General features: G+C 44.0%; 1 protein-coding gene across 2 annotated transcripts in view; it reads left to right on the top strand.

The window, feature by feature from the left end:
- HADH (hydroxyacyl-CoA dehydrogenase) overlaps positions 1 to 12,585 on the top strand; it is a 52,548-nt gene that overhangs the window by 22,156 nt on the left and 17,807 nt on the right. For both annotated transcript variants that reach the window (XM_008051077.2, XM_021709110.1), the window contains exons 2-3: positions 4,504 to 4,632; positions 8,544 to 8,701. In XM_008051077.2, coding sequence (XP_008049268.1) covers positions 4,504 to 4,632; positions 8,544 to 8,701 — 287 coding nt within the window. The remainder of the gene's footprint in view (positions 1 to 4,503; positions 4,633 to 8,543; positions 8,702 to 12,585) is intronic.

Genomic DNA, 12,585 nt, shown 5'->3' with positions numbered 1-12,585 from the left:
TCTAGGTTTGGTTCTGCTGACAGCTTAAAAAAAAAAAAAAGTAATTAGGCTAGTGTCATATCTTACCTGCAACAACCGAAAATGCCCAGTGATGATCATTATCAAACGTAATTATTATAACTTTGCAAATAGCTTTCCAGAAATAAGCCCTCCTTCATTTGCTGCATCCTACCTTTTTAAGGCTTATCCCTGAGGAAGTTGGGCTTATTCTAGGTGTACTCCTCTTACCTGGCATTCTGTGATCTTCTGGCTGACAGGACCCTTCTCCATGGTGTTTTTTATTTTATTTGACATCCCACGTGTGAAGCTAATTCGGGGAAAACTCTCAAACTATGCCTTCCCTCTAATCTCACACTAACATACAACAATCATCTACAGAAAAGAAGACTTCTTTGACCAAATGTAAGGGGGAAGGTTCTTCACACACCAAGCAGTGCACACCAGCTGGATGTTCTCCTTCAACCCCAACACTCTGTACTTGGAGTTAGTGTCAGACCTTGCAGGGCTCAGTTCTCAAGCATGCCCCCATACCACCACCAGTGGCAAGGCTGGGCCTCCAGTACTTCTGACCCACAGGCTTCAACTTGGAGTTGCCACAACCCCATCTTTAGGTTCAATTAATTTACAAGAGCAGCTCACAGAACCCAGGGAAACACGTTGACCAGTTTATTATAAAGAATATGACAAAGGACACAGATGAAGAGACGCATAGGGTAGGGCATGGAGGAAGGTGATTGGAGCTTCCATGCCCTCCCTGGGCACCACCCTCCAGGACCCTCCATGTGATCAGCTATCCGAAAGTTCTCTAAATCCAGGCCTCTTGAGTTTTTGTGCAAGCTGCATGATGTCAACATTGCTTTCACTAGTGTATAGAACAGGACCCTCTCTGGGGAGGGTCTTAAGACCCACAGTCAGAAAGGAAGGCAGGGAGAGTGGAGTCCTGCCTTGGGCTGGGTGAAAGGAGAGCAGGAGGGCAGAGAGATTCTATTTCCTAAGGTCTGCCCCCTGAGGCCTAACACACCCAGCACTGTAACAAACCATAACAAGGGCTATTTGAGTTATGAGCCTGGAACTGTGGAAGAAAACTAACCTATAAATATATATCATGGCCTAGCGTGGTAGCTCATGTCTGTAATCCCAGCACTTTTGGAGGCCAAGGTGGGAGGATTGCTTGAGCTCAGGAGTTTGGCAACATAGCAACACCTTGTCTCTACAAAAAATAGAAAAATTAACCAGGTGTGGTGGCATGCACCTGTAGTCCCAGCTACTGGGGAGACAGAGGTGGGAGGATCAGTTGAGCATTGGTCAAGGCTGCAGTAAGCTGAGATCATGCCATTGCACTCCACCCTGGACAACAGAGAGAGAGACTCTGTCTCAAAATAAATATATAGAAATATATATCATAACAGCACAGGAACCTTATATTATTGAGTTTGCTTGTTCATGTTTTCTCAGAGGGATAATAACCTCTCTAAGTGAAAGGATATGAGTCTTGTTATTTTTGTTTGCCTTGATTCCCTTCAGCTTCAACACCATCTGTGCCAAACATGCTTGACTCTTCCCCCCACCTCCCTAAAGAGCTAAAAAGCATAAGGCATGCCTGGAGAGGTGAAATGGGGGAAAGTGCATTGGGACCCAGGCAGGGAGGAATCAGAGGAATCCTGCTTGGCCTATTCAAAGGATAAACTAGGGCAGAGGTTAAGAAGAATAAAGTGAAATTACTTTTGTCATTCTAGAGACTTGGAGTTCTCACAACTCCATCTCTGGGTTTAATTTACTGGAGCAGCTTAGAGAACCCAGGAAAACATGTTGACCAGTTTATTATAAAGGATATTGCAAAGGACACAGATGAAGAGACACATAGGGTAGGGCATGGAGGAAGGTGATTGGTGCTTCCATGCCCTCCCTGGGCGTCACCCTCCAGGACCCTCCACATGGTCAGCTATCCGAAAGTTCTCTGAATCCAGGCCTCTTAAGTTTTTATGCAAACTGCATGACAGAGGAGCCTAGACAAAAACGGCAAGTCCCCAAGCCAGTACCCTGCTTGCTGAGCTTTGCAGATGATGTATCCCATCCAAGATCATCGGTCCTGCCTGTCTGCTGTCATTCCCCAGGGCTGCCCATCCCAGAGCAGTTCGGTTTTCCCACCACCTCCAGCTGGGACTTGAGATTTATTTTCTTAGTTTATATGTGAGGGTTCCCCACCAAGGTTTGGTAAGGCACTAGAAGGGCTCACAGGACCCAGCAAATAGTTGGCCTCATGATTACAATTTGTTACAGTAGAAGGATGCAAAGCAAAATCAGCAAAGGGAAAAGGTGTGTAGGATGAAGTCCAAATGAGACCAGGCAAGAGCTTTCAAGGGTCGTCTCCCAGTCCTCTCCCACAAAGGACACACTAAATTCCCCAGCCACACGTTGGTATAGCATGTGTGAAATGTCTTTCAGGAGAGCACATGAGTGACTCAGTGCCCAGAGTTTTTACTGGGGCTAGTCATACAGACACTCTTTGCCTGATATGTTCCAAAATTCCATGCTTTTCAGAAGAAAAGCAGGAGTTCAGCATCAACCATGTTTGTACACCACTTCAGGCACAGCTTATTGAGGAAGGGCTGGTAATCCAAGTTCCAGATGCCAGCCAAGAGCCAACCTTGCAAGCAGGTCTTTCTCTAAGGATGGCAGTCTCCACTTTGCCATGCTAAGTCTTTCTACATTTGCTCTTGCTTTTTTGCTTGAATTTATTTAATTGGAAGTTCAAATTTGCATCATGTGATTTGAGTTATTGGGGAGATGGGCTTTGGTCACTTGTTACTTAGGGAGAAACCTTGGTCTGGACTGATGGGTGTTTCTGCTGACAGACAGGCTTGCTGCTTGCCCCTGTCCTTTTCTCAAGATAACTCATGCCCCCGTCACCTCCATCACCCTGCTCTGGTTAGACTTTTCAGTCCTGGCAGCGTTTCTGTTCCTTGGTTTCCAGGCAGTGCTGATGCTGCCTACAGGCCAGCAGGCTCAGACCTGCACTGCTCTGTGCCAAGCCATGGATGTAGTTGTACTGATCTTGCACTTAAAACCTGTCATATTATTTTGAAAACTATTGCTTGGAAGTCTTGCTTTGCAATTTAATTCTCTTTGCTTTTAAGTGTTGATCTCTTGTTTCTGTTTCTTTTCCTCATTGGTTTTCTGCTTTGAGTTTTAGTTGCTTGACTTCAAAAATCTTACTTCACGGCCATGGTTTAGGATTGGTTTTTTTTTTTGTTTTTTTTTTGAGTTGGAGTCTCACTCTGTCGCTCAGACTGGAGTGCAGTGGCCGCTCCTGGCCACCGCAGCCTCGACCTGCTGGGCTCTGGCAGTCCTTCTGCCTCAGCCTTCCAGTAGCTGGAACTACAGGCGTACACTACCACGCCCGGCTAATTTTTTGATTTATTGTAGAGATGAGGTCTCGCCAAGTTGCCCAGGCAGGTCTCGAACCCACGGGCTCAGGCAATCCACTCACCTCAGCCTCCCAAAGCACGGGATTACAGGCTGAGCCACCGAGCCCAGTTTAGGATTGTTTTTAACTGTTCTCTCCACATTCTTCTCTAGGCAGCTTCATTCCATCTAACCTGGCCCTCTCCTGTATACTGTTGGTGCCATTGAGTTTCCAAAACAGTGGTCCTGCAGGGGGCATCTCAGATTCTGAGGTCATCTCAGTGGCCTCTTGTATAATTGATGACTATTTTAGTCACATGTGTCCTCGTGCTTCCGGCTTGACTGATTCACTTACGCTTGCCTGTAAGGTGACCCAATGGCCTATTTTTAGCCACACTACCCATTCCATGATCCTTGTCGAAGCTATTGCCAAGCTGTGATGAAATAGGGATCGTGTGGCTACACTAAGCTTGGCTGTATGCGGACTTGAGCAGCTTTATATAAACAGAGTGGCTGGTGAAGGAGGGAGTTACCTGTCCTAATTGTCAACTGCCAAAGACTTCACATTCATGGGCATCTTCATCACAAAATAGTCCTCGGGGACAAGAGTCTTTTTGCCACTGTTAAAGTTTTACCTGTTGCTGATTTAAAGGGCCGAGGGGTCCGAGCTGCACAGGGCACCCAGCTCCAAGGAGTAGGTGCTCTGAACACTCTGTTGCGGACTTGAGAGGTGGCCCATGCAATTGAGGACTGAATTTTCTATCTTACTTCATTTCAATGAATTTAAAGGGGTTTAGTGCTTGGCCTTTAGACTGTTGATGCAGATTCCAGCTCTGCTTCTGTGTGTTATGTTGGGGATGCTTCTTAACCTTCTGAGGTGACTTTGAGAATTTGTTGTATTCTTCATAAAAGGTTTGGAACAGTACCTGGCAGGAAGTGTATGCTTCATTAATGTTGACTTATCATTTTGTTCATTGAGTTTTTTGAATGGAGTGGTGGTAGAATACTTGTGGAATATGAAACTACTGTTTTCCTTTTTTTAAAAAAAAGACTTTTATGTTTTCTTTCTTTTAAAAAGGAATTGTTCTCTTGTTCCAGGTTGCAGCAGCAACTGGTCACACAGTAGTGTTGGTAGACCAGTCAGAGGACATCCTGGCAAAATCCAAAAAGGGAATTGAGGAAAGCCTTAGGAAAGTCTCAAAGAAGAAGTTTGCAGAAAACCCAAAGGTAATTTCTTATTATCGACGTCTTTAAGACCAGTCCTCTGACTGCTTCACATTGCGGGGAGGGTGTTCTGGCCTTTGCTGTCTTTCTTTTTGTTTTTTTTTTTTTTGACTTTGTGTAAAACTCATTTCCCTATGCCTTTAATTTAATATAATAGCATAGTCACAAAATGTGCTGATTAGAAAGCAGAAGTAAGCCAGGCTCGGTGGCTCAGCCTGTAATCCCACGCCTTTGGGAGGTTGAGGTGAGTGGATTGCCTGAGCCCGCGGGTTCGAGACTCGCCTGGGAAGGCGAGACCTCATCTCTACAATAAATCAAAATATTAGCCGGGCGTGGTAGTGCGCGCCTGTAGTTCCAGCTACTTGGAAGGCTGAAGCGGAAGGATCGCCGGAGACCAGCAGGTCGAGGCTGCGGTGGCCGGGAGCGGCCACTGCCCTCCAGTCTGGACGACAGAGTGAGACTCCAACTCAAAAAAAAAAGAAAGAAAGCAGAAGTAAATAACCATATTGTTGAGTAGGATTTGAGGTTGAAGAGAATGTTTCTGCAGGTAGTGAGCTCATTCTAGAACACTGAGAATTTGGAATTTAAGACCTCTTGTTTTGCTAAAAGGATAAAAGAGGAAGAAACAAGAAGATAATTTTTGTACTTGCAAGTTAAAGAGAGAATGATATAATAAACATTGCATTTATATAGAAACTTTTGATTGCTTAGATCATTATCTTATGCCTATTATGATGAGCTAGAGAAGAAAATACGGGTAAATCACTTGCTTTCCAGGAGAAGAGCTAGAAGAGCATGAGGAAATCTCAGCAGGCTGGGAACTCTGGTTTGCCAACTCTGATTGGACCGTGCTGATTTCACTTAGGAGTTTGCATTTAGTGAGAAACACGGCAAAGTCCCCTCTGAATTTTCATTTACTGTGGTCACCTTGTTGAAGTTGCCTAAGATTGATTTCCTTAGGGCTTGGGTGGGATTCTCTCTGAATGCAGCCAGAGCAAAGTACAAATAGAGCATATGTGGCTGTTTTTTACCTGAGATATCCAAGTATGTGTCTGGTTGCTTTTTACATATTTTTTATTGTGATAAAATACATATAATGTAAAATTTGCCATTTTAACCATTTTTAAGTATACAATTCAGTGGCATTAATTACACTCACACATTCATACTTTATGTAAGTGGAATCATATGATATTTATCTTTTTGTATCTGGCTTATTTCACTTAGCATCACATTTTCAAGGTTCCTCCATATTGTAGCAAGTATCACAACTTCATTCCTTTTATGACTAAATAATATTTCATTGTATGTATATGCTGCATTTTGTTTACCCATTTATTTGTTAATGGAATTAAGTTGTTTTTACCTTTTGGCTATGATGGATAATACTGCAGTGAGCAATGTCATACTGTTGTTTCCGGTCCTTGTTTTCAATTATTTAGGGTATATACATACAAATGAAATTGCTGGGTTGTATGGTAATCCTATATTTAGCTTTTTGAGGAAACACCAAAATGTTTTCCATCATAACTGTAGTGACTATATCATTTTACATTCCCACCAACAATGTATGAAGGTTCCGATTTCTCCACATCCTAGCTGACATTTGTTATTTTTTTTATTTTTATTTTTTTTTCACTGTAGTCATCCTAGGTGTGAAGTGATATCTCATTGTGAGGTTTTTGATTTTGGGGGTCTTGCTGTTGCCCACATGGGAATGCTCATTGCATCCCAAATTCCTGGACTCAAGCAATCCTCAGCCTCCCAGTGTAGTATTGGGACTACAGGAATGAACCACCACACCCAACTAATTAAAAAAAATATTTATTTTTGGAGTTGGGGGTCTTGCAGTGTTGCCCAGGCTGGTCTTGAATTCCTGACCTCAAGCAATCCTCTTACTTCAGCCTCTCAAGTTGCCAGGATTTCAGGCATGAGCCACTGGGCCCTGTTCTCATTGTAGTTTTGATTTGCATTTTCCCTAATGTCCAGTCACCTTTTAAAAGCAGAGCTGTTGGGATGGAGGTGATTTTACCCTCTCCTTTATGAAATCCAAAGAATGAATATCATGGGGAGATTAAACTCTCCTTTGTCCTTTATATTCTTAATCATGCCCCCCCAATATGGGGTGTTAGGATGAGGCTCTAAGCGAATGGGATTATAACAGCCCTAGGCTGAGGGTTGGAGTCAAGAACAGAGTGGATTTGAACCCTTATAGCCTGCATTTTCCCTTTGTTTACTCTGTAAACTTTTAGTGGATTGTCCTTGGGCTGAGGCTCAGAGCCACACCCTGAGGGTAAAAAGATGAGCCCTTTGCTCAAGTCGCTCAGCTTCTGACTAGCAACTCCTCAGGAGTCTGGTTTCCCAATGTCTCTCTCCTCTGCCAGGAACACTGTAGGGAGAGGTCGATGTCAGTTTCACCTTGCCTGACTGACATACCATATTGACTAGCTCTGCGATGACCAGTCCAATAGCCTCTAGCCACAAGAGGCTGTTGAGCACTTGACATGTGAGTAGTCTCAATTGAGATGTGCTCTGAGAATAAAATCCATACCAGTTTTTAAAGACTTAATAGAAAGAATATAGAACAATTAATGTTGATTACACATTGAGGTGTAGATGTATTGGATTAGCTAAAAGGAATTTCACCTGTTAGTGTCTTTTTCATTTTTTTTTTTTTTAAAGCAGGATTTAGGCCAGGCTCAGTGGCTCAGCCTGTAATCCCAGCGCTTTGGGAGACTGAGGTGAGTGAATTGCCTGAGCCCGCGGGTTCGAGACCCGCCCAGACAATTTGGCGAGACCTCATCTCTACAATAAATAAATGAATAAATTAGCCGGGTATGGTAGTGTGCACCTATAGTTCCAGCTACTTGGAAGGCAGGGGTGGAAGGATCGCTGGAGCCCAGCAGGTTGAGGCTGCAGTGGCCAGGAGCATGCCACTGCGTTCCAGTCTGGGCGATGGAGTGAGACTCCAACTCAAAAAAAAAAAAGAAAGAAAGAAAGCAGTATTTATTGAGAGGACAGAAAAGCTCCCACAATGGGAGGGGACCCAAAGGGATTGTCCCTTTTCCCTTTTTTTAAACGTGGCTAATAGAAAATGTAAAACTACCAATCATCTCCCATTATATTTCTATATAAGAGCTCAGATCTAGCTGTTTAATGATGATTTTGGATGCCTTTGCTGATTATGGCTATTTTGATGCTTTGTGGACAAATTACATCTTGAAGTAAAGTGGCAGCTTATTGAGACACTGTCCGTGTTTCTGCTCTAATTGAGGTCCATTTGTGGAAACCTGGAGTCACAGGAGGGAAGACAAGGAAAAGATAAAACTGCAAGCTCTCTGAGAGCAGAGCCTGCATCTAGCTCATTTTTGAAAGACCAGTTGTTGGTACATGATGGCAATTGTTATTTGCTGAATGACTGCTGGGTTTGGCTTTCTTACCCTGGTTCTTGCTCTGACTCAGCTCGTCTGTCTCCTATTAGAGAGGAATAGTCAGCACCACCTCTAAGACTAATGGATAGTGCTGAGCCACATTCTTACCCTTTCTGGAAGGATACATTGCAGGTTTTATGGATACTCTTGGAACGGAAATAGTGGGTTATATCTGTGTGAGCAATTTAGTAACTGGAGCAGAGCTAAGAACTTGAAAGATCACACAAGACAATGACAGTTGTTCAACAGTTGGGATTGTTCACAGGCAGACTCTTGCCTAGGTTTCTAGAAGTATCTTGAGATGCCATCGCTCCTAAGCAAAAATGTAGGGAGTTTTACTTCTCAGGATTTCAGGGTGCCTTCAGGTTGTGTCTGGGTGTGTTGGTCCCTAGCCCTCCTCTTTCTTTCTTCCTTGCAGCAGGCCACACACCATTCCCAGTGAGCCCAGTGAGTACTCTCTTCTCTTTCCTCCCACTGCCCTAGGCTGGTGATGAGTTTATGCAGAAGACCCTAAGCAGCATATCCACCAGCATGGATGCAGCATCTGTGGTCCACAGCACAGACCTGGTGGTGGAGGCCATCGTGGAGAATCTGAAGGTCAAGAACGAGCTCTTCAAAAGGCTGGACAAGTTTGCCGCTGAGTAGGTGACCCCTGTATATTCTTCTTGGGTTCTGAGGGCTCCCTTCCTGGGCCTCAGAGTTTCCTCCTTATTGATTGCCTCCCCCAGGAAAGAATCCTCGGACAAGTCTATCCATCTCTCTTTCTACTGCCCCATAGCTGTTTCTAGAAAAGCCAGTACTGGTTCCTTTGTTCTCCATCCTCCCACTCCCAGTTTGCTTCCTGAGGCTGGGTCTGCCCAGATATGATCCTTGTCCTCAAATGAAGGTAGAATCACCCATTGGAATGCGAAGGGATCTAACCAGGAAGAGGCCTATATGTTTCTTGAAGCATGTAAGGAACTGAGGAGACTTGGGAATGTCCTTAAATGTCTGCTGAGGAACCTCAGTACGGTTTTGTGTTTCTCCCTTTTGGGGGTAAAATAAACAGAATGGGGTATTCCTTTCTGTCTACACAGAGTTCCCCAGGGCTCACTCATGTTTTAAGCTGAAACACTCTTGGGAGCATTGAATTCTTACCAGACTTCTTTAAAAGGGTACAGAGGAGGGCCAGCCACACCCATGCTAGACATAGGAGTGCCCAGGGCTTGCAGCTGTATCTGTGTACACACAACACCTACTTCACCTCAGAATCCATAGCCTTCAAGTGTGTGACACCTGACAGCAATTCATACTCTCCTGGTGACTTGTTTGGCTGCACTTTACCCTTCTTGGCTGGAACTGACAGAATAAGATTATATGACAAAAATAACTTTCAGGAAGCACCAGTGAGCAATGGCTAAAGAGAGACACTCGCATATCAGTCTACTGGAACGTCAGCCCTCAGGGATATGTGGCCTCGTGGCCAGAGGGGCCCTGCCTTAACAGAGAGGAAATTTGCCTTTCTGTCATCTGTATGTCACTCTGCTGATTACACTCACCTTAGAAAAGGGAATTTCTTCAAGCAGTTCAGCCTGTTTTGAAACGATGGCCATTTCTGGTGACAGTGAAAAGCCTTACTGTCCTCTGATGTCAGTGACAGGTAACACAAGGATTGTTGGGGGAAAGTCAGGTGGTCTGGTGCCTGCCCCCCACCCCCTCCACTCTCTGGCCACTCCACTCTCTGACATTGGAAAGGTCTGGGATTTCTCATCTGTAATGTGAGTTGAAGGGTGAGGGGTAAACAATTTCCAAGACCTTTCCAATTCTGTCTCTGCAAGACTAGGTTCCCTATGTGTAAATAGAGATGGTGTATGTACTTTACAGAGTTGTTAGGAAATGGATTTAACTCAGCTCACATCTCCTGAGTGCCTGCTGCGTATCAGGTGCTGCGCTTGACTCCTTCACCTGAGTTGTTATAAAACAGATGTGATGTGTGAGAGGGCACACACCAAAGATATGACTTTCAGCCATCCTTCTTGACACTCTCTGTTTTCATTTTGGATCAGGGGTCCCTAAGTGGTCAGTAGCCTGTTAGGAACCAGGACTTATAGCAGGACATAAGCAGTGGGTGAGCCAGCGAAGCTTCATCTGGACTTACAGCCATTCCCCATTGCTCACATTACCTCCTCCACCTTCTGTCAGATCAGTGGTGGCATGAGATTCCCATAGGAGTGTGAATACTATTGTGAACTGTGCATGTGAGCAATCTAGGTTGCACGCAGAATCGAATGTCTAGTGATCTGAGGTGAAGCTGAGGCAGTGATGCTATGTATTTCATTATATGTTACAATGTAATAATAGAAATAAAGTGCACAATAAATGTAATGTACTTGAATCATCCCCAAACCATCCTCTACCCCCTGCCCTGTCTGTGGAAAAATTATCTTTCACAAAACCTGTCCTTAATGCCAAAAAAGTTGGGGGCCACAGTTTTAGACTACCACCACTATTGAATGCTTGCTAAGTTTTCTTCTAAGCAACTTTGTTGAGACATATATTACACCAAGTTTTACACTTAGATCCTATTATGGGGAAATAAAATATATTCAAGTGATAAAGTTTCCTTTTTAAGACTTGATGAAGCAGTTGCATCCTGAGTTGACATTCAGTTTAAGAAGCACACTTGAAGAGCTTGACTATGGTCACAGGCAGCTTGAACTGAGTCCTAGCTTTCCCCTTTCAACAAAGCATGGACTCTCTGATCCTTTGCAATTCCCACTTCCCAATTTTGTCTTCTCAATACTAGGACCTGGGTGTGGGCGTAGCCTGCTCAAGCTATTGACTTGCTTTTAGTACATTTAAGGGAAGAGTAGCTTTTTGGGTATCTAGGTGTCAGAGAAAAACAGAAGATGGTCAAGAAGAGAGTCAGTTGCTTCCAGGAAAATATGAGAAGATTTTTTTTGTAGAAAATAAGACAGTCCTGCGTGTTTAATATGTAAACACACTGTGTTTGTGCTGAACACAGGCAGAGCAAGACCTGTGTGGAGCAGAGCCTACCTACCCTGATTGGGAGAGGCAGAGGTCTGCTGGAAAGAGACATTTTCCTCTTTTTCATGATATATTCTGAGAGTGCTCTGGGCTGGAATCACATGGCACTGGGCTCTGATGTCACTTTATTGTGTGATGTAATGTGCCAGCGTTTCCCCCTTTTGTAGGCAATTAACCCTTCAAATGGACTATGAAAAAGTCTGAGCAAAATAGCAATTCCTCATCTCTACCAAAATGGAAAAAAAAATTAGCTGGATGTGGTGGTGCATGCCAGTAGTTCCAGCTACTAGGGAGGCTGAGGCAGGAGGATCACCTGTACCCAGGAATTGGAAGCTTCAGTGACCCATGATCGTTCCACTGCACTCCAGCCTGGGCAACAATCAGACCCCAACTCAAAAATAAATAATTAAATAAAACCTTAAAAATTTGTCATTTTTTAAAAAAAGAAAAAGCCCTCTGCTTGGCCTTTAAATGGCCTAACTTGGAAGCTACAGAGAAGGCAGGTGCATTTGTGCCTTCAGAGGGAAGACTCTTGCCCACCCACCCACACTGTCCTTACCTTTCACTTCTCTTCCCTCCTCTCCAAATTGCTGATTTCTTCTCTCTTCTCCTCCTTACCTCCTCTTACCCAACCCTGATTTCAGGAACCATGAGTCTGGCGCTTAGGTTTGGGGTAATTAGCTGCAGGCCAGCTTGTATTCTTATCCACAAGGTGGCACTGTCGGAAAGCCTGGAAATTGGCCTGACTTATCCTGCCTTTGGCACTCCACTGTGTTGTCTCAAAACATTAAATTTGACTTAAGTCAGTGTAGGTTTTTTAAATTAATAATGCCTTAAATATGCAAAATAAGATGATTTTTTTTTTTGAGTAGGAGTCTCTGTCGCCCAGGCTGGAGTACAGTGGCACGTTCTCGGCCACTGCAGTCTCAGCCCGCTGGACTCAGGTGATCCTTCTGCCTCAGCCTTCCAAGGAGTTGGAACTACAGGCGTGCACCACCACGACTGACTAATTTTTTTTTTTTTTTTGTAGAGATGAGGTCTCGCCAAGTTGCCCAGACTGATCTCGAACCCATGAACTCAAGCAATCCTCTCGCCTCGGCCTTCCAAAGTGCTGGGATTACAGGTGCAAGCCACCACACCCAGCAGGTGGTACTTTTAAAAAAGATTTTGTAAGCAGAATACCTTGAACTTGTATCATGTATATGCCTGTATCATCCATCCCCAAATCTACCTGTGTCACCTTAAAACTTTTTTTGGATCATGTTGGTTTTCTTCTGTTTTCATTTTCATCCCTATCCAACGAAAAAAAGCTATTCACTCGAAGGAAAAGTTGTTAATTCGTGTTTATTACCTGGTTGAGGATGTAGGTGTTTATTTGGAGTTTTCGATTGATTTTAGGTATCTGTGATACATCCTTCCTTTCTTTATTCATCTTTGATTTATTTAGTTTCATTTTGTGAGGAAGGTTGGTTTAGTAGCTTGCTTGATCAACTAGCCA

The sequence above is a fragment of the Carlito syrichta genome, unplaced genomic scaffold (assembly GCF_000164805.1).
Source record: "Carlito syrichta isolate Samal-C Ts95f unplaced genomic scaffold, Tarsius_syrichta-2.0.1 Scaffold158902, whole genome shotgun sequence".
In the NCBI taxonomy this organism is placed as follows: domain Eukaryota; kingdom Metazoa; phylum Chordata; class Mammalia; order Primates; family Tarsiidae; genus Carlito; species Carlito syrichta.
Note: the sequence above shows the minus strand (reverse complement) of the source record. Positions and strands in the feature narration are given on the sequence as shown.